This window comes from Aureobasidium melanogenum, assembly GCF_000721775.1.
Source record: "Aureobasidium melanogenum CBS 110374 unplaced genomic scaffold scaffold_21, whole genome shotgun sequence".
In the NCBI taxonomy this organism is placed as follows: domain Eukaryota; kingdom Fungi; phylum Ascomycota; class Dothideomycetes; order Dothideales; family Saccotheciaceae; genus Aureobasidium; species Aureobasidium melanogenum.
This window is the reverse complement of record NW_024470073.1, coordinates 432,093-451,840: the sequence shown is the minus strand read 5'-3', so window position 1 is coordinate 451,840 and position 19,748 is coordinate 432,093. Positions and strand designations below refer to the sequence as shown.

The 19,748-nt window shown below is 50.0% G+C and overlaps 10 protein-coding genes across 10 annotated transcripts; 5 read left to right on the top strand and 5 right to left on the bottom strand.

Annotated features, from left to right (window-relative positions):
- Positions 1 to 384: 384 nt before the first annotated feature.
- Positions 385 to 1,153, top strand: M437DRAFT_55084 (uncharacterized protein; the record flags this gene model as incomplete). Its single annotated transcript, XM_041022805.1, has 3 exons — positions 385 to 444; positions 554 to 656; positions 720 to 1,153. Coding segments are annotated over 3 exons (597 nt in total), but the record flags the coding sequence as incomplete, so codon positions are not given.
- Positions 1,154 to 3,536: 2,383 nt separating this feature from the next.
- Positions 3,537 to 4,547, bottom strand: M437DRAFT_55242 (UbiE/COQ5 methyltransferase; the record flags this gene model as incomplete). Its single annotated transcript, XM_041022829.1, has 2 exons — positions 3,537 to 4,291; positions 4,364 to 4,547. 2 exons carry the CDS (start codon positions 4,545 to 4,547, stop codon positions 3,537 to 3,539), a joined length of 939 nt encoding a protein of 312 aa, XP_040877257.1.
- Positions 4,548 to 4,817: 270 nt separating this feature from the next.
- On the top strand, positions 4,818 to 6,266 carry M437DRAFT_55033 (thiamine diphosphate-binding protein; the record flags this gene model as incomplete). Its single annotated transcript, XM_041022789.1, has 3 exons — positions 4,818 to 4,930; positions 4,981 to 5,174; positions 5,227 to 6,266. The coding sequence occupies 3 exons, from the start codon at positions 4,818 to 4,820 to the stop codon at positions 6,264 to 6,266; spliced, it is 1,347 nt and encodes a 448-aa protein (XP_040877256.1).
- Positions 6,267 to 7,919: 1,653 nt separating this feature from the next.
- M437DRAFT_55306 (putative diphthamide biosynthesis protein Dph2) lies at positions 7,920 to 9,548 on the bottom strand (the record flags this gene model as incomplete). Its single annotated transcript, XM_041022840.1, has 1 exon — positions 7,920 to 9,548. The coding sequence occupies one exon, from the start codon at positions 9,546 to 9,548 to the stop codon at positions 7,920 to 7,922; it is 1,629 nt and encodes a 542-aa protein (XP_040877255.1).
- Positions 9,549 to 9,755: 207 nt separating this feature from the next.
- M437DRAFT_55329 (mitochondrial import inner membrane translocase subunit tim-17) lies at positions 9,756 to 10,415 on the top strand (the record flags this gene model as incomplete). The annotated part of the gene is made up of 4 exons (XM_041022849.1): positions 9,756 to 9,787; positions 9,848 to 9,934; positions 10,003 to 10,125; positions 10,178 to 10,415. 4 exons carry the CDS (start codon positions 9,756 to 9,758, stop codon positions 10,413 to 10,415), a joined length of 480 nt encoding a protein of 159 aa, XP_040877254.1.
- Positions 10,416 to 10,936: 521 nt separating this feature from the next.
- M437DRAFT_54935 (uncharacterized protein) lies at positions 10,937 to 12,810 on the bottom strand (the record flags this gene model as incomplete). Its single annotated transcript, XM_041022770.1, has 2 exons — positions 10,937 to 12,537; positions 12,642 to 12,810. Coding segments are annotated over 2 exons (1,770 nt in total), but the record flags the coding sequence as incomplete, so codon positions are not given.
- A 209-nt stretch (positions 12,811 to 13,019) lies between these two features.
- On the top strand, positions 13,020 to 14,198 carry M437DRAFT_77653 (CDK-activating kinase assembly factor; the record flags this gene model as incomplete). Its single annotated transcript, XM_041026848.1, has 2 exons — positions 13,020 to 13,071; positions 13,147 to 14,198. The coding sequence occupies 2 exons, from the start codon at positions 13,020 to 13,022 to the stop codon at positions 14,196 to 14,198; spliced, it is 1,104 nt and encodes a 367-aa protein (XP_040877252.1).
- Positions 14,199 to 14,557: 359 nt separating this feature from the next.
- On the top strand, positions 14,558 to 16,725 carry M437DRAFT_55323 (kinase-like protein; the record flags this gene model as incomplete). Its single annotated transcript, XM_041022846.1, has 2 exons — positions 14,558 to 14,625; positions 14,682 to 16,725. 2 exons carry the CDS (start codon positions 14,558 to 14,560, stop codon positions 16,723 to 16,725), a joined length of 2,112 nt encoding a protein of 703 aa, XP_040877251.1.
- A 342-nt stretch (positions 16,726 to 17,067) lies between these two features.
- Positions 17,068 to 18,174, bottom strand: M437DRAFT_55318 (purine nucleoside permease; the record flags this gene model as incomplete). The annotated part of the gene is made up of 1 exon (XM_041022843.1): positions 17,068 to 18,174. One exon carries the CDS (start codon positions 18,172 to 18,174, stop codon positions 17,068 to 17,070), a length of 1,107 nt encoding a protein of 368 aa, XP_040877250.1.
- Positions 18,175 to 18,907: 733 nt separating this feature from the next.
- On the bottom strand, positions 18,908 to 19,658 carry M437DRAFT_68496 (uncharacterized protein; the record flags this gene model as incomplete). Its single annotated transcript, XM_041025121.1, has 2 exons — positions 18,908 to 19,230; positions 19,289 to 19,658. 2 exons carry the CDS (start codon positions 19,656 to 19,658, stop codon positions 18,908 to 18,910), a joined length of 693 nt encoding a protein of 230 aa, XP_040877249.1.
- Between the last annotated feature and the right edge of the window lie 90 nt (positions 19,659 to 19,748).

Sequence of the window (19,748 nt, the reverse complement as noted above, 5' to 3'; positions counted from 1 at the left end):
TGTCGGTGTGCCAAGGCCATACGCTCTGTGCTCTTTTCTCTATCCGCCGCCTCTTGATCTCTCACCGCCCGTCGCTGTCGTTTTGCCATCCACGCCGGCACCCGTCATACCATCGCCGCAAGGACTCGACCGTAACACCCCGCCTGCCCCGCTCCTGCATCTCTGGCGTTCCGAAAGACCGTTTTCGCAAAGATACTCTCCATTTTGTGATCTCTGTTTACATACCAGCTCCACGCTATTTTCCTTGGTCCTTTCCTGTCAAAAACACTGCAATAACAAGGCCCAATCCGTCAGGCCGGCCCTGCGACGAACCCCCACCACAGACCGCATCTTCTCGCGCTCGACCGACGTATCTCCGCCGGCCACGCTCTCAATCCGTCAGGTATGGTAGTCAAGGAAGATGGGACCAAATGGGCATGCCAATCGTGCCTAAAGGGTCACCGTGTCAGCGGCTGCACCCATACAGGTAAGTAGCTGCACCCCGACGCCAGTATATATAGTGCTTTTCTCATAGCCATTACCAGACCGTGAGCTCTTCTTTGTCCCCAAGAAGGGCCGCCCCATCACCCAATGCCCGCACTGCCGCGCCGAACGCAAGAAGCGCTCATCCCATGTCAAATGCGATTGTGGAGAGAAACCCCACACCAAAGAAAAATGTATCCATCTGCGCGAGGCCGAAGCCAAAGCTGCTGCTGCCGCTGCCGCTGCCGAGTCCGGAGTTCCTATGCCACCTCATTCGACCTCTGGAGAACACCACTCGCCTGAACTCTACCCCGTTGCTGAAGAATCCCCCTCATCCGACGAACATCGTTGCTGCTGTCCCCACGGTGGGAAGTGTGTTTGCTCAACCCACAAGGAGTCGTCCCCCGAAGATGCTAAAGACCAAAAGGAGCCTATCGAAGTGTCACCAAAGAAGGATGCTGTCAAGGAATCATCAACCGTACCTAAGAAGTCGCTGAGCCAACGCAAACCACGCCTCACTTCACACCAGTCCGAAGGTCATTTGACCGTTTTTGCGAATGGCCACCACAAACCATGCCATCGCAACAACAATGCTGCCCATGAATCTGGTGCTCCTTACAAGTTGCCTCGCTCGCATACCACTCAACCTATCTCGGCCAAGAGCAATGCTCGCCGTTCAGTAGACAGCCTTGCTTCAGTCGCCTCGAGCCAACCACACTCTTGGTTCCAACCGAACATGTCCGCCCAGCCGTCGACCACCAACTCCGGTCAAGCTTCGCCCGTCTCTGCCATGACCATGCAGACTGAAACCATGCAACAAGACCGCAAGCTTTCGAACGACATTCAATCTCAATACCCTCTCTCGAGTGTCTCGTCAAGTGTTCCCACAAGCATGTTCGCCGATTTTGGATTCCCCAGCACCTCGTCCGTTGGCACTACCACTACTGAAGCCTCTATGCCACCGTTCTCCTTGCCCAGCTCTGACCTCGGATTGAACACCGACTTCTGGAACAATTTTGACTGGTCGAAGGTTGACACTACTTCCTTTGATAACCAGCCTGCTTTGACAAATACTTCTTCTGGCACTATGTCTGAAGTTGACGAGATCCCAGCTACAGAGGATATCAACGCTTTTGACAACAATCCTTACCAGATGAACATGCAAGGTCTCATGGGTACCAGCGTCAATAACAGCACCAACAACTTTGATCTTGACTTTGGTGTGGCTACTGGACAGTCGAACCGCTGGAGCATGCCTGCCTACTCAAACTCCAACACAAGCAACATGGATCTGGCTTCAATGACCGCTGACACCTTCGCGAAACCCAAGCAGTCTCCTGAGCAGTCTATGTCTCTTAATCAATTCTCTGGGTTTGACCTGGCCTCTTCTGTTCAGTCTCAGTCCCCTGCCCAGTCCAACTTCCAGTGGGACCCGGCCCTTATGGACTATGCAATGGGCAACAATTCCGACAACAGCGCCTCGCTTGCGTACTCGGTAGCTGGTTCTTCAGGTCCCTCAATGGCCCCAACCGCCGCTCCTTCTCCAAAGTTCAACGCAGACAACTCAAGCGTCAATGACCAATATTTCGACTTTGACAATGGTTCAAAACTTGTCAACTGGAATGACAGCATCATGGTTCCTGCCGGACAAGACTTCCTCAACTCGTACAACTTTGATCAGAACTTTTCGACAAATGATTTCAACAGCCAGGGCTGGACAAGCTAACCCTTGTGGTGTGCCTCTTCAGGCCCACAACAATGATCTGCGCTTCTTTTGTCTTAATGTTCTCGATTAACGATGCTGATGACTCATGGTATAGAGCCTCTCCTATCGTCTTACTCCTAAGTTTCAGCTTCTGAGTAGTAGTTGTCCGGTAGCAGGTTTTTATTTTCTTCTAGGCGATACCCCGATACTATTACTTTATTGTGGTTTCTTACCTCTTTCACTTTCGGCTTGTCGATTTTGTCGAAGTCACTCATTCTTTTCAATTTTCCTTTACATGCCCCCTTTTTCACACTTCCGGCTGCACCGGTTTACAGTTGACGCCTCTCATGTCAATACTCGTCATTTGAAAGCCGGTCAGCTGGGGGACGCTTTACATGGATCTCTCTTTGCGGCTCAAGCCGCTTGAGGGTGATCCATGCTTTTGCGTCTCTTGGTCTCTCATACCCCTTGTTTTTGCGGAAAGCGTTGGAGCTGGCGGTCAGGTTGGTAGTTTTTTGAAATAGAGCGAGCTAAAGAATGGCAAGACCCATTTACAAACATTTCTTTGAACAGTGTCATTCATACACATTCTTCATTCTGGATGTACTCAATCTGTAAAACCTGATTTTCCCTACAATCATGATGTTGATTCTCCGCGCCTTGCCGACTGACATGACAGATGCACTTCATGTTGATGGTCATCCGAATATGACCGCGTGTGTATGGCCAGAACCGAGGCCCTGTGTGGTGCAGCGTGAGGCTTACGCGTCACAAAAAGAGACATACATACCTTATTTCCGAACTCTCTGTCTTTCCGATTTGCGGTTTCAACCTTGTTTTCAAGCATGGAAAAGCTACCATGTTTCTTGCTAAGACATTGGTCGCTCCTCGACCACATTAGAGAGAAGTTGTTATCGAGCGTCTTTGAATATGTAGTAAGAAGGGTTATGACGTTTGAGATGTTGGGCTGTGGCTTTTGAGACGCGAGGCTTGCTGGCGGATGTTCATGGACAACACATAGTTGCTTGAAGTTGTGGAGGGAGATCGGTCGATCATACGAGATTTGTGTGCTTACAGAGAGGTCAAATATATATTAAATACCTATATAGGCAAGGAAGAGGAGAAAAAGGCAAGGAATGCATTGTTGGGAATGCGACCCTGCCTGTATTCAAAGTCCAACCGAGACATGAGGCAGGCTCTCGACGATCTGGAGAGGGACTTCCACCGTACCTCAAGCAACCAACAGCTACCTGTGGCTCGGCAGCATGTCAAAGAAGTCGAGATAATTGAGTATCTTGATATTTATACAATATGCTTTTATATATGTTTTACATGTAGAGAGGTCGTCGTTCCACAGCGAACAACTGCTCTAGTTCAGAGGCTTGATACCCTTGTGGATGGCAGCAATACCATTGGTCAGATCCTCCCAGCCTTGACCGTTCTCACCGCCAGGAACAACGAAACCAGCCTCCTTAATCATATCCCTCCACTCAGTCTGACTGGGGAATCTCTCGATACTCTCAACAAGATATTGGTAGCTGTCTCTGTCTCCAGCAACGACTTGACCGATCAAAGGGATGGCGCCAAAACTCCATCGCTTGTAGACGAAATCAAAAACAGGGTTGTTGACCTTGCTGAATTCGAGGCAGGCAAAGACACCACCAGGCTTCAAAACACGGAATGCCTCCTTCAGCGCAACATCCTTGTGTGTAAAGTTTCTAATACCGAATGAGACGGTGTACAGATCCATACTGTTGTCGGGAATCATGTGCAAGTTTTCAGCATTGGCCTCTACGAAGTCCAGTCTTCCAGTACCATTGTAGTGGGAGGCGGCAGCGCGCTTGCGACCTTCGGCAAGCATGTCCGGGTTGATGTCTGAGATTGTAACGTGTGTGTTTGGGTCGTGGTTTATGTTTGTCGCGTGGTCGAGCATACGGAAGGCGATGTCGCCGGTGCCGCCTGCGATATCTAGGATCTTCCAGCCCTTTTGGGGTGCGCCGGGGGTATGGCTGCCGGGGTTCAAGCTGCGGACGAAGTGGTCTTTCCAGAGGCGGTGGATACCCAGGGACATGAGGTCGTTCATTGTGTCGTATGAGGAGGCAACGGAACTGAAGACGGCGCCGACTGTCGCGTTGACCAGTCAGCTACTGCTGATGGTATGCAAATGATACTGATTGCCCGGAAGTGTGTTCTTACCCTTGGACTCCTTCAATGACTCGGCAATGCTCTCGAAACCGAAATGCGTCGTCTTCTCATCATTGCGACTAGGCTTCTGCTCGGCAAGATACGGCGAAGACGAAAAGGCGCGGACGGGCACAGGCGTAACAGCACGAGTGGAAAGCCGTAACCGCTTTGCGGCGCGCGGAACGAATGAAGACATGGTGATGTTGATTTGTTACTTGCCTCCTCCAGCTTCAAGCAACCATGGAACTTTGGCAAATCAAACGCTCACGCCGCTTGCCAAGCAGTGTCTATCATCCTGATCTGAGATTAGATCCGGCGGGTAGATCCTCTGCTTAGCGTAGGGCGTACCCCAGACGAAGTTGGAGGGCGCTGCCGAGGACCCGAGTCTGCGGAGGGGTACCCATCATTGTACTTCTCGGTCTCCTGTCTCGCTGAACATGTGTCTGGTTGCAGAGTTACATGCATCATGCGTGTCCTCAGATCTACGTTTCCTGCGGTTATCCGCCAATCAAGATGCTATCTCCAAACTGTGACCAAAAGATGGAACTCTTCAGTATCACAACGGCCGGGTTCAGATCGGTATATTGCTGTTTATCCTTCTTGTCGGTGGTTTACTGAGAAGCTGCCAGGTTGCGATTTCCTGGTGCCATAGACAGCAAGTTTACAACAAAACTTGACTTTACACGACCTTCGGACAAGAAAGCCATGCCGACTTATCGTATCCTGGATCAAGATGGTGTTATTGTCGATAAGTCACGGGAACCGACTGATATCTCAGATGAACATTTGATCAAGATGTACAAAGACATGCTGAGCGTGAGCAGTAAGGACTAATCAGTTTACAATGCCGAAGCAATGACTAATCTTGTCCACAGTCATGGACGTAATCATGTTCGATGCCCAAAGACAAGGCCGCATCAGTTTCTACATGGTCTCAGCAGGCGAAGAAGGCATAGCAGTCGGCTCAACCTCCGCCTTAGATCCCAGTGATCCAATCTTTGCTCAATATCGCGAGACTGGCATCTTCAAATACCGAGGCTTCACACCTGCAGACTTTATGAACCAACTTTATGCCAACAAGCACGATCCAGGTCTAGGTCGCAACATGCCTGTGCACTACGGAAGCATGAAGTACCATATTCATACCATCAGTTCACCTCTAGCTACTCAGATCCCCCAAGCTTCTGGTGCAGCATATGCTGTCAAGATGCAGAACGCCATGAACCCTAAAGATACACAACGCTGTGTAGCATGCTACTTTGGCGAAGGCGCAGCCAGTGAAGGTGACTTTCACGCAGCACTAAACATCGCTGCTACCAGAAAATGCCCCGTCATATTTATTTGCAGAAACAACGGTTATGCCATTTCCACGCCAACGCTTGAGCAGTACCGTGGTGATGGCATCGCATCTAGAGGTGTAGGCTACGGCATCGATACTATTCGAGTCGATGGCAACGACATCCTCGCCGTCAGGGAAGTCACCAAAGAGGCTCGCAAGATGTGTCTCGAAGACGGCGGCAAACCTATTTTGATCGAAGCAATGAGCTACCGTGTTTCACATCACAGTACATCCGATGACAGTTTCGCTTACCGCGCCAAAGTCGAAGTAGAAGACTGGAAGCGCAGAGACAATCCCATCACTCGCCTGCGAAAGTGGATGGAAGGGAAAGGCATTTGGGATGATGAGAAGGAGAAAGAGGCTCGAGCTGTACTCAAGAAGGAGATCTTGGACGCATTCAAGCAAGCTGAGAAGGAGAAGAGACCGGCATTGAGAAATATGATGGAAGGTGTATATGAAGAGTTGACCGAGGAACAAAGAGAGCAGATGGAGAAACTGAGGACTATCATCGAAAAGTATCCTGACGAGTACGACGTCAGTGAGTATGAAGGTGGGCTTGATAGTCTGAAGAATTAGCTTAGTTCTCCTTTTGTGCTTTAGACTGTCATAATCTCACGATTGGTCACTCTCGCAGCGAAAGCTCTTAAGTACAAAAGTTTCACTCACTGGATCTGTACCACTCACCCTCATACAGATAGGTTTGTCCCTGCTATTACCGTGGACACCGCGAAGCAGGCTATCGATACCAAATCCCCTACTCTGTCGTCAGGTGCACTTCCAGTGGATGTTTTAGCAACTTTCATTGCTACAACAATTTAACAGAAAGGTACACTGACGGTCGATAGGTTCGACTGGCTCTCACAATTATCAACATCATCACCATCTGAGTTATTCTAAGATAAGATGCATCGATCAAGAATATGGCTTCTTTCACCAACCATGCCACCAAGCCATCACACGTTCCCAGTCCGATGACTAGCACAACGTTCTTCATTTCTTGGGAAGATGGTGGGACAGGAGAGGAGAGCTTTTCATCAGGCACACGAACATTGCACGTTGTTGTAACATCTCCCTGAGCACACAGCAAATTATGATGAAGTTGAAAAACTGCATGATGTTATTCAACGCATCAACGGAGATCATAAGGTCTCAGAGGTTTACGTTGACCTTTCATTCGCATTTGACCTTGTTGATGATACGATTCGACCCTGCTGCCCTCCAGGCACGGAGGTGCTCTGAGGCTTGTTGGTTCTGATAAGGAGATGGTTGGAAGTACTGCAACATGCGATTTATAATCGAGAAACAATTCGGAGCCCACAGATGGGGTCCGAGAAGAGGAGTGAGCAGTAAAGACGCGCGAAACGAGTGAAGAAGCATAATTGTCGTTGCAGAGAAGGAGATGGCTTGCTCCCATAGATATGTGTAATGATACCATAGCTATCAAAATGTATTGTTTCGCCCACAATCCAAGAGCATGGCTCAGGAAGAAGATCTATCACTAGTGGTTCAATGCCGAATGAACATGGCATTCACGACCGGCAAGTGAAAGTTGACGAGGAGACCAACCCTTTTGGAGAAGAGGCTCAAGTGATCTATAAATTCTTCGATCAAGCAGTATTGCTTCGAAAGTTGCAGACTCAAGACGCCTGCTCATCTGCTGCGCGCGTTGATGTTGTTGTGGCTGATCGCTACTGTCGCAGCACAGACGACCACAGTTACAGTCGCTATGGGACGCTGGGAGACCGTGGCAGTGCAGTACGGAGACGGAGATTAAGATGGCGCTACCCCAGCATCTAGGGTCTGTAAGACCAACGCAAGTTGTGTACTCTCCCCGGGAGGGTCACCTCTTCCTGGTAATTACCGTGCAGTACATCAACCTTTATGGGATGATCTCTTGGAAGCGGAGATACTGCAGATCGGAGTGCGTAGTCATGAACCTAAGCATGATGAGTTAGCCAGCTGCTACAAATGATGATTGCAGGAGTTAAGATTGTGCAAGCTGGTATGTTTTCAGACTAGAGAGGCATCTACTAAAATACTCTTCCTGAGTTCTCAGCATCTACACATAGTGTATAAGCTGTCCCTATCAGGTGTTCATCCTTGGAACCAGTGCATTTTGAAAGACAAAGAAACGGAGAAGTGTAAGACTTACCTCTGTATCGGGAGACCTCCATGGGATGATGGCATAGTTTCGGGCCATCCAAAGTGGCCAGCAGATCTTTTGACAGATCAGGAGCGCTCAGAATCACCAACAACATATCCTCGAGCAACACCACCGCGACCTTCTTCCATGGGCGCACCTTTGATCTTGCCATCTTCATCGTAGTCATAGGCAATCTCATAGTCGGTACCTAGACCCTGCCAAGTGCGCTTGCTGCGCAAGAACTCAGCAGCAGGAGAGACCTCGCCACCAATCTGAGCGAGATCGCCATTAGCACGCTTGATGAGACTAGTGGCCGCAGTCTTTTTCGAGGCAGAAGCAGAAGGTCGTGCCATAGGTCGACTTTGCGAAACGTAGCGTCCAGTACGCAGATCGAAGACGGGTGCCTCTGATTCTGAGTCCGACTCATCATCGATGCCTTGGCCGTCCTGGTCGTCTGATCCATCTTCCTGCGCACCTTCGCCCCTGACAACAGTTTTCTTGCCGAGCAGAGACTGGAAATCACTGTTCCACTCTCCGGTCCAGATGCGGTCCCGTTCATCTGTGAGAGCCAGTTCCAATTCAAAAGGTGTAATGATAGGTTTCCAGAAATCTTTGCTTTCAATCAGACTGCTCTCCCAGCAACCAATGATGACCCAACCATCGACTTCAGAGAAATTTGCGACCTTGGCAGCGTTGACCTTGCCGACAACGAAAGTGTAGTACTTCTTTCCGGCGCGGGTGATGAGGTCTTGAACATGAGATAGAGCTTCCATGTAGTTCTTGACAGAAAGAGTGTTGATAAGGATACCAAAGACAGAAACAGTGCTGAGGTTGGTGACGAGAGCATAGCGACGTCGAAGGATCTGAGCGGTGGATGCTGACATGGTTTGAGGAGCTTCAGCACCCTCGGACACTGTAGGATAGATGTCGATGGAAGCCACGCGAGAGGTGAGGTTGAGAAGGAGGGAGGTGGGAGGCTCCGAGATGTGGAAGAGTGAGTAGTCGCGAAGAACAGTGGGATCCTCGTCTACTCCAGCAGGGACAGTGCGATTAGGCAACAAGGACGAAGGGTTGTGGACAATGGATGTAGAGAAGAGGTTTGTGTAGCCAAGATTTTGAAGAGCAGATTGGAGAGGTTGGACATGCTCAGAGTAAGGAATATCTGCCATTAAGAGTACCTTATGGTCCTTGTCCGGATAAGTCTTCTGGAAGCTGGTGACAACAGTATCCAAGTCAAGCGGACGGAAGGTGAAGACGTAGATGACAGGGAGGCGCTGAGTCGGAGAGAGACAGGTGCGGCCATAATGTACTACAACATCAGCGTGGACGTGCTCAGCAGCAACCTCGTCGACACAGCAGGCACCATATGAGGTGTCACCCAGAATACATAGTCTCTCCTGCTCTGCGTCCAGCGAAGTCTTGTCCAATGCTTCTGTCACGTCTTGATCTCGTTTCTGTGTGCGCAGCTCTTTCTGCAAAGCCTCGAAGACCCTCGGCGCATCGGTCAACATGTGGTCAGGGAATTGGAGTGCGATCCTTCTATAACGTCCATGGCGGATCTCGTTGACAGTCCTCTTGATCTCGTAGGTTAGGTATAATTGTTCGTCTGAGAGAGTTCGCACCAGAGAGGGGTCGACAGCAGGGGTAGGATCCTCGAAGACATGGGTATCCGGAGTCGACAAGACGGGCGCGACCTCTGGCGCTCCTAGCGACATGTTTGCTGATGTTTCTGCAAAGTAGTTCGAAAGTGGCAGTGGAATAAAATAATAATTTTGGCCAAGCAAAACCACGTCACGCACAGACCATCCGGCGACAAGGTTCCATCATCGTCGGCGAAAAGTTGCAGGTGGAGGCCAATCCGACATTCACGCCAGAACTGAACAAACTCGCTCCACCACAACCACACACATCTTGCATTCGCCATGGATCACAGCAGAGACCCTTGCCCTTGGGTGTATGTCCACCTCTCGCTCCGCCGCATCCCACCCACTCGCTAACTCTGCTCCTCCAACAGGGCCTTGAACGATTTTGGAGGTGCTTTCTGTATGGGCGCAATCGGCGGTTCGCTCTGGCACGGTATCAAGGGTTTCAGAAACAGTCCGTACGTCAAAACCAGCTTTCAATCATATTACACGACCAGAAACAAGATACTGAGACTCGATGCGACAGCTATGGCGAGAGAAGGATAGGCGCTCTGACCGCCATCAAGGCGCGTGCTCCTGTTCTCGGTGGTAACTTTGGTGTCTGGGGTGGCATGTTCAGTACCTTTGACTGTGCAGTCAAGGGCATTCGGTACGCTTTCTTCGGATCTGCCCATTTCGAACACCAGACTGACCCAACGTAGCAAGAAGGAAGACCCTTGGAACGCCATCATTGCCGGTTTCTTCACTGGTGGTGCTCTCGCTGTCCGTGGTGGTTACAAGGCCATGCGCAACGGTGCCATCGGTTGCGCCATTCTGCTCGCCGTCATCGAAGGTGTCGGTATCGGTTTCCAGCGCATGATGGCAGAAAACACCAGACTCGACATGCCTCCTCCACCTCCGCAAGGCATCGAGGCCGCCCCCAAGCCCATCGCCGCTTAAAAAAGAACTTGTCTTACTACATACGGGTATATTCGGCGTTTGGAGCGAAAAGCATCATTTTTACTTTGATCTGCTGGGGCTGCTTTTATCTTTTTACTCATACACGACCCGGCGCCTCATAACGGCTCCTGTCTTCTCTTCACTCTCCTCGAAGTTCATATGTCGCCACCAGAAAGAGAGGATTGTGGTGGTCACTTGGTCTTGCATAAAGACCAATCTGTATTTTTATGTTTTCATGTCATCAAAAATCCACTTTTCAAGAACAATCAAAGAAGATGTTATAAAATCACTCTTGCATGTTCAGGACGAAACTAGATACAGCGTCCATGGAGGAAAAGGTCGCCGAATCAGAGAGCCCTGCTTTGTTCTAGGAGCCGTCGATGAAGTGGAAAGGCAGAATCAGCTCTCCGCCTCCACATTCGCCAGCCTTGCGGATGGACTGTGACGTTCCATGTAACTTCTCGAGTCTAGTTTGGATGGTACATGTAAATAGCAAATAGCCATTGCTTTTGTCTAGTAGTCTAAAACTTCATCCTGGCAGCCTTGAATCTACTCACCTTCTTCATCTTGCCATCGGGGAACTGCTCCATCAAAGGATCATCCTTTTCTTCTTCCGTCTCCTTGAAACCGCCTTGTTGACGAATGATGTTGTTTCTCAGACGATAGTACTCGGAGGCCAGTTGACGTTGCTGCAGTTCAGGATCGAGTTCGTCTGCTTCTTCAGGTGCGCGTGCATTAGTCGATGGGGCAGTTGGCTTTTCAACAATCTTGTCTGAGATGACAGAGCCAGTGACTTGATTTGGTGTAGGCTCGGATGGGGAGGACTCTGAAGCAGCTGCCCTGTTTTGCTTGAAGCGTGAGACCTTGGCAGGTTTTGCTGGCTCGGAGGGTGCCTGAGCTTTGGAAGGTGCTCGCTCGACAACATCTGCAATTGGTGCAGAGCGCGGCTTCGAGACTGGAGCCTCTGATCTTTTGGGTGCTTCCTGCACATCCAACGCTTCCGAAAATCTGACGCCTTTCTTTGCAGGTGCATCTGGCTTGACAGCCTCTTTGCCTTTCGAAATTGCCGGCTTGACATTCTCGTCCGAGGCTACTTCCTCACCACGAACCACAAGTCGACGAAGTCCTTCGGGATCGTATACAGGATCGACTTCTTGAAGATTGGGTCCAAGATTTCCAATAACTTTCGAGCGAAGTTGTTCCTCCAAGTCCTGCATCTGCTGTCTGTAGCTTTTGCTGACTCCAGGACGGATTGATCTCCCATACTCGTCTTCCTCCTCGGACATCTCGCTGTCATATTCTTCATCGAAATAGTCATCGTCATCTTCGAAGTCTGACAAGTTTTCGTCGAGATCCAGTTCGGCTACCACTTGGCCAACTTCATTCAGGTTGTACTGGAGCATTTCTCTTCGTAGTCTTGCGTCTTCGGGAGATTCATCCTCAGGAATGACTGCTTGGGTTCCGATGATATCGTCGTCATCGTCCAACTCAATGACACGCTCGCCATTTGAGAATGAGCCATTGAACAAGGCAGGGTTGACTCCCGATGACCTGCTGGCATTGGCATTGTCGGCGCGCGAGGGAATTTCTTTTTCTTGAACCTCCTCTGCGAAGCTAACTCCTTTCTTGGCCGGCTTTGAAGTACTTGCTGAGGGTTGTGGCACATCTTGTGTCTTGTTCGCCGGAGCAGTGCTAAGCTTCTCATTGGCCCCGGTGGTTGGTTCCTTGGTCTTTTCTTCATTCTTTGGCTTAGGGTCCATGTCCTTCAAGCCAGCCTTTCGGAGAGTGTCGATAATCTGTGCTGTTTGCTCTTCAGGTTGGGTGACCTTGCTCGATATAACGTTTCCGTCCTCATCCAGTTCCTCGAGAATCTCAGTCATAGGCAGTCCAGGTTCTGGCCCTTCATCGTCTTCTCTATCCATTTCTTCCAATACTTCGGACAATTGAGTTTCAGCCTTTTCCACCTGCTTGGTAATGGTGGATACATTTTGTTGAACATAGTCGAGCCGCCTGTCGACGAGTCGGCTGACCTCTATCGGATGGCGGATAGCTCCTTTTCCAACTCCAAACAAATCAAAAATTTCTAGAACGGTCAGAATGGTATACAAAGTCTGGTATGCTTCTTCATCAAACCTTTTTCATTGACAAGTTCACCCCCGAACTTTTCACTGATGCGTGCCTGCTTGTTGTTAGCAAACAAGTCTGTGAAATCATGATACATATCACTCACACAGTCCGTTTCCGATTGAACGTTTACACCAGATGAAAGCTCTTCTTTCAAGCCTTCATACTCGGCATCCCATGTTCGCCAGTGTTGCAAAGATTTGCGTAGCTTTGCCACGTTCTCTTCCAGTTCAAGCCGGCGCGTCTCAAGTTGGGCAAAGTCCGCCATAGTGCATCCCAATTCAAGCAAGCAGAAGCAAGGGAGAAAACTTTTCTAAAAATGTATGTTTGTAATCAGAGAGGATGTCTTCTCGAAGTGACCAAAATCGGGTATACAACGGCAGATGCCGGTCCGCAAGCCGAAGCATGGGCGAGTCTCGAAAGCAACAAGTTGAGCCTCACATTCCAACTGTCGTGAGCTCACCATCATCCAACACGGCAATGTCTCGTGTTGCACAACCCAGGTCGGCGCCTGCGCGGCCGGGCGAAGATGGTGAGCCACATATCGCCGACCTCGACCTGTCGAGTCTCCGCCTGACTGCGGGCATTGCTGACAGCCTGACCTCAGACATCTGCCCCGTATGCAAGTCCTCACGCTATCTCAACAAGTCCATGCGCTTTCTGGTCAACCCAGAATGCTACCACAAGATGTGCGAGTCTTGTGTGGACCGCATCTTCTCCCACGGCCCGAACAAGTGTCCGATCGCTGGCTGCCACCGTACCCTACGAAAGCACAAGTTCCGAGAACAGACCTTTGAGGATATCCATGTCGAGCGCGAAATCGATATTCGAAAACGCATAGCCAACATCTTTAACCGCCGTGAAGACGACTTTGATTCATTACTTGACTACAACAACTACCTGAACGAGGTTGAGGATATCACATTCAATCTCATCTACAAGATCGACGTTGAAGAGACGGAAAAGAAGATCTCGGTGTATGCTGATCAGAATGCCAAAGCCATCACCACGAATGCCGCCCTTGCGTCCCAAGAATCGCACGACTACTCCGCACTCCAAGCCGCAGAAAGAGAACAGGCTCGTCTACGGAGAGAGGCAGCTCGTCGGGAAGAGGAGGAGGAACGAAGAGCTCGTGCAGAAGGAAGACAGGACATCATCGATCGCCTTGCTACCGGTTCTGGCGACGCGCAAACCATCGCACAAGAGGGCCGTGTCACGCTCAAGAAACGACTCGACAAGAAGCAGGCTGCCGATAGACAAAGACAGTTGCAAGCCGCCGCTGCTGCAAAGGATGCTACCAATGGCAGCAGTGCGATTGTCATCAAAGGTCTCAAAACACGCAAAGACCCTGGTCCGGAGGCTCCTTACGATGCATTTGGAGGACTCAAGTTCTCGAACGAGTACCATATTGTGCAAGACCACTACGATTGGGATTGGCTCAATGAGATCGACACACAGATTGCTATCGTTGCAGGTGGCTACAGCAAACACGAGTTCCATTCACGGGCACTATGCGAAGCATTCTCAGGTCTTGGAGTCATCGTCGGGGAGGAGAAGGCTGAACAAAACGGTACACACAATGCAGCCACTATTGGCACTGCGGCTGCCGTTCATGGCGGTACTGGCGCAAAAGATGTCAAGATGGAGGACCCCTTTTGAACTCATGATGAACGTTAAATGATACCCCCGAAAAAGGCGTTGGCATGTCATTATACCTTTTTTCTACCACTAGAAATTCAACCCAGATCAATTTAGGATTATCGGTTTCAGGATGAAGTGTTCTTGCCTGTACCTGCAGCAATACATGGGTAGACCGCTATTATGTTCTTGGCATTGATGATTGATTGCTCAGGTGACAAGTACGATCTACGTTGCGTACCTTACCTTTTCGCTAGTCCGTGTGTTCTTCTTAGATCAACACAAGACATCGTTTTCGATAGACAATTGCTGTCGTTTCACTACGGTTGAGCAATCATAGCTAACAGCAAGTGGCTGGACCTCATCACCAGCATGTAAACATGGCCGACGAACGCCAGCGTCAGATGTCGCTCATACCATACACCTCCGATTCTCAGGAAATTGTCTTGTAAGCTTCTGATATGTGACAAACACCAAGTAGGTCTTCATGCGCTGATCTTATAGACGTCGCGGTAATGCGGTAGTTGTCTTCGATCCAGAGTCGCGACAATTGTCGTTACGCGGAAACCCACAGACGGCCGTCGGAGGCCTTGACCTTCAACAATGTCCATACTGCCATCGCCCTTTGAGCGATAACGCGGAACCGCACCAGTATGAGTCCGAGGACGAGGCGGCTGCCGCGCATAACCAAAATGCCTTTGTTAACCCGGACTACTTTCGGATGCTTGCACATAGTATACCCAACTCAGCAACAACCTCCAGGCCTGCTTCACCACTGAAGCAGCTTCCAGACTTACTGCCTGGTAGTTCCAGAAAAGCAGATACTCCAACTGGTGCAGAGTTTGTTGGCAGTGCTCCTTCACCTGGCACAACCAACCAGGGCATCAAAGATGATAGCTTCCTACCAAACTACTTCAAACATTTCTTCGTCGAGAAACGTGAACTAGGTCGAGGTGGTCGTGGAGTTGTCCTTTTGGTTGAGCACTTCCTGGACAAGGTTTTCCTGGGAGAATTTGCCTGCAAACGAATCCCAGTCGGCAATGATCATGGCTGGCTAGAGAAGGTTCTGATTGAGGTGCAACTGCTTCAAAGGCTCACCCATCCGAATTTGGTGTCTTATCATCACGTCTGGTTGGAAGATGCGCAAATCACCAATTTTGGGCCAAGTGTCCCATGCATCTTCATCCTGCAGCAGTACTGTAACTCAGGAGACTTGCACAACTATGTCCTTGGCTCGACACACACTACGAGTCCAACCGAAGTTTTGAAAGAGCGCATGAGAAGACGATCAAAGGGGTTGGCAGAGCGACCGATCAATCTAGGAGGTCGCACTATGAACTTCGATGAGATCTTTTCCTTCTTTCGCGACATCACATCCGGACTGCATCATCTGCACACCAACGGCTACATTCATCGAGATCTCAAGCCATCAAACTGTCTCCTACACAATGACGGCCAGAAAGTGTCGGTTCATGTTTCGGATTTCGGTGAAGTACAGGCTGCCAACGAGCAACGAACTTCCACTGGCGCAACAGGCACGATATCTTATTGCGCTCCTGAGGTTTTGCGCAGACAAGGCTCAGGATTTGGCGAATTTACGACCAAATCAGACATCTTTTCGTTGGGCATGATTGTCTACTTCATGTGCTTTGGTCGACTACCTTATCAAAATGCGGATGCCGTTAACGATGGAAATGAGGATCTTGACAAGCTACGTGCTGAAGTTTCGGCCTGGCATGGATTTGATGACGTGACGAGAGCCAGGAAAGACCTGCCAGATAAACTCTACAAGTTTTTGAAGAGATTGTTGAGTCCCAATCCAGCAGAGCGACCCAGCACAGAACAGATTCTACAGGCCATCAAAGCTGGAGGTGAAATCGATGACATACCTGTGAATACCACAAGGACAGGAGGAGAGCAGTCTCCAGATCTCAGAAACATGAGTTCACGCATCTCATCAATTGATTCGCCTGCACCACAAAAAGTCACTCGAGCCAATACCATTCCGACTTCTAGACCAAGGATATCACGACTAGCGAAGCATCACTCAGGCGAACTCGTACATTCTAGAAGTCCACCACTACAGCCTCGTCGCTTCAGCAGGGATATTAGCGCAGGCACGAGTACTGATACCAGTACTCCATCACCACCAGATGCCTCGACGCTTGCTTTTCGTGGTCGAGATGTCGGCACACCACCACTTACCAAACAGCCTGGTCGACTTATGCTTCCACCCCCACCACCCCTTCAAGCTCGCAGACTCACTACCCATCTTTCACCTCTTCTATGCTTCAAGGTTCTCCTTTTTGGTCTCAAACTCTTCTTGCTCAGTTATCCTTGCGCACCATTTGCTGCCAAGGCGTGGTTCCTGTATTCGCTCATGGGCCTTGCCATTCTAGATCTCACCGTTTTGAAGACAGGAACGAGAGAAAGCTTGCTGTTGATGGCCCTGCATGTGTTGATTGTGGTCATGGCGAGAAGGTGGAGTATGCTGTGCAGTGGAAATGGTTCGAGGTGGAAGGCTGAAGATACTTTTGAGGCGCTTTGACGTTCTCGGGCTGTGATTTTCTATCAAATGTACTCTCCCGTTTCCAGATCGTCTTTCTTATAACCTGGGTCAGTAGAAGATGAGCGAATAGTCGGTCTTTCTATCACAACTCGATACCAATGAATGGCACCATGATCTACATCTTCACACGCAAGTAGTGTATCATGCCTATGATGACTTTGCACGAATAGGACTCTTTGGTGATACTTGTGAATTTCTTTTGAACATTCAGCTTGCCAACTGGTCAAGCATATACATTATATATACAAATATTTTGTGTTGAGATCTACAGTTTCAACATATATCGACATTAAGGTAGATTTCCTTCATCTTGGTAGCTTTTTAAGCACGAATAAGGCGGGCAGGCATGCTTCTTCTACCCATGGCGTTTCTCTTCATGGGAACATCTCTCTTGCTGAGGATATCGCCAGAAACGACAGGACCAAGACCAAAGTCAGGCTCACCACCAAGAGTTCCAAAGATATCGCCAACATAGTTTGTGGCATTGACGCCATGTGCAAAGGTGCTGTTCCAGCCCTCGAGAATACCCTCGACGACCTTGATACCGGCGAGGTAAAGGTTGTTGACAGCAGGCAGGAAAGCACCTTGTTCTGAAGACTCGAACAAGTTGTGCGTAGCCGAGCCGCCGAGGAAAGGACGGTCAAAGTCAGAAGCAGTTCTCATGACAATGACTCTGCTGTAATCGACAAGTTTCTCGGAAGCTGCGCGCAGCAGAGCCTCAAGGGTGGCGTTGTCTTCTTGGGCGGTCGAGCAGTAGTTGCCAGTGCCGTTGGTGATCAAAGTGGTGAAGTTTCCAAAGGCTTCGCCGAGAAGTTTGCCGGAGTAGTAGACGTCCGAGGTAGCGACATCGCACTCGACTACACTGGGGCCGCTGGGAGAAGCACCAGCAGCGTAGATCTCGTCGTGGGCGTACAAGGCGCGGTAAGCGACAGCAGCGGCAGAGTCGTTGAGGGTAGCCTTGCGGGCAAAGTTTGCAGCAATCTTTTGCAGGTCCTGGTTGACCTCGAAGACCTCGGTGCCGTAGATGTTCTGAGGGTACTCGGAAGGAATGGTGGCACCGAGAGGGATGTAGCCAGTGCTGTAGTTGCCAGGGATATCGCGAGGGTCGAATTCGTGCTGAAGAGCGACCTGGACGGCGTAGCGAGCGAAGGTGACGGAGCAGATGGTAGCGACCTCGGGGTTGATTCCAGCAATACCAGCGATCATGAAGTAAGAGCTGGTCAGGTCGAAGCGAGGGCTACGGACCAAAGAGGCGATGGTGACTGCAGCATTGATCTCGGATTCTCCTGTGATAACCTGGCAGACATCTCCATCCTCGGTACAGTGAACATCAGGGAACAAGGGCGAAGCTCCAGGAAGAGAGATGTTTCTGGCCAGCAGGTTGAACTCTGGGATGCCATACCAGATCTCTGCCTCGGGAGCGAACATGGAAATAATAACCATCTTCGGCTTGATAACATATTCAATTGCTCTTTCAGCAACAGCCACAGGCTTGTGGACGACGGAGGCAGAAACGACGGAGCTCAAACCCAAGAGGGTCGAGGCAATGCTGGACGAGAAACGCATCTTTGAGCAACCACAAAGGAAGGGCTTGGAAACGAGAGAAGCAGGACCTACGAGTGAGAGATTTTCTACATGGCTGCAGATCAAGCAGACTTTAAATGCGGCAGTCTCACAGAGGAAGGCCAAGATGGCTTATCGCTGCCAGAGCAAGCTCCATACCAATTGAGCCGAAGAGCGCGCTGTGCGTCCATGACCCAGCCTTCTCAAGAGAGGGCATCCAAGAAAAAGTCATAAGGATTCACGCGTTATCGCCTTGTCACGCGTCATTGCGCCGAAGCTTTCGTCCATAGAAGGAAATGACTTGCCCCACTAAGGCAGGACATCTCGTGCACGGCCTATCTCCCACGCTGCGGCTGCTTATCGCATCCCGATGCCGCGACTCGCGGATCCGACCGAGAGAAACCTTCGAGCTTGGAATGGATTTCAGCGACTGCAGCTCTGGCTTGCTTTGTCCTCTTCGTACACGCTCATGATTAAGATCATTAAGGATGCAAGTAGTTTAGCAGATTGGTCATCAAGTTCTTTCCTTTCTTCTCAGTAGACATTTTAGCCGGTTTTCGACAACCAGACCTCAACGTGCCTGCCACATACAACTCGACTAACCACTTCCAGTGAAGTTGAAGCTAGCAACGGTGAGCTTGGGAGCCGTGAACGTCTTGTCGTCCGTGGTGGACCATTCACCAGACACGCCTCTGTCGAACGGACGTGTTGCTGAGAATTTGGCATCCGGAGCGGCCAGAACAATAGTCGTGTTGACGAAAGAGTGCTCAGAAACCTCGCCATTGAAGCTCAGCACGGCCAATTCCTCCATCAGCCAGACGGTAGGCTTGCCCCTTTGCATGGATATGGTCGACGTGGAGAGTGCTCCATCCTCTGAGGTCAGAGTCAGGTCGATTTGACCCTTCTTCTCGTCGAATTTGTCTGTCATATATGTCAATATTGTATACTTTCAGACCTTCACATGTTGATGCAGTCTTACAGCGAACTTTGTAGCTGGGTCCTGGTGTCAAAGCGAATCCGGGAGCAAACTTTTGTCGCTGGCCTTCTGCAAAGCTGATTCCCAAGTTTCCGGTTGCGAAGACACACCACTGCTCTGAGGTACCGCTGCATTCAAAGCCCACGTTGCTGGCCATTCCTTGGACGATTACTTCGTTTGCCGCATCCTGTACTCCAGTCCATATGATCGCGTATCCTTCCTTGTTCTCTGGGAGGTTCCTAAGCTGAACAGTCGTCTCGGCCTCGATGATGTGAGAAGAGTAGGTTCGAAGCTGTAACTTGTTGCCGAATCGGTCTCTGACGGCACCAGTGGCCACAGAGATAGCCCAGAAAAGCTGTGTCAATCTGACCATCGTGGGGTTTTCCTCACTTTGGATAGACGATGAATAATGAAAGTAGAGTGAAGTGAATTGATGTCGATGCGATGGTGACAGATGTCAATC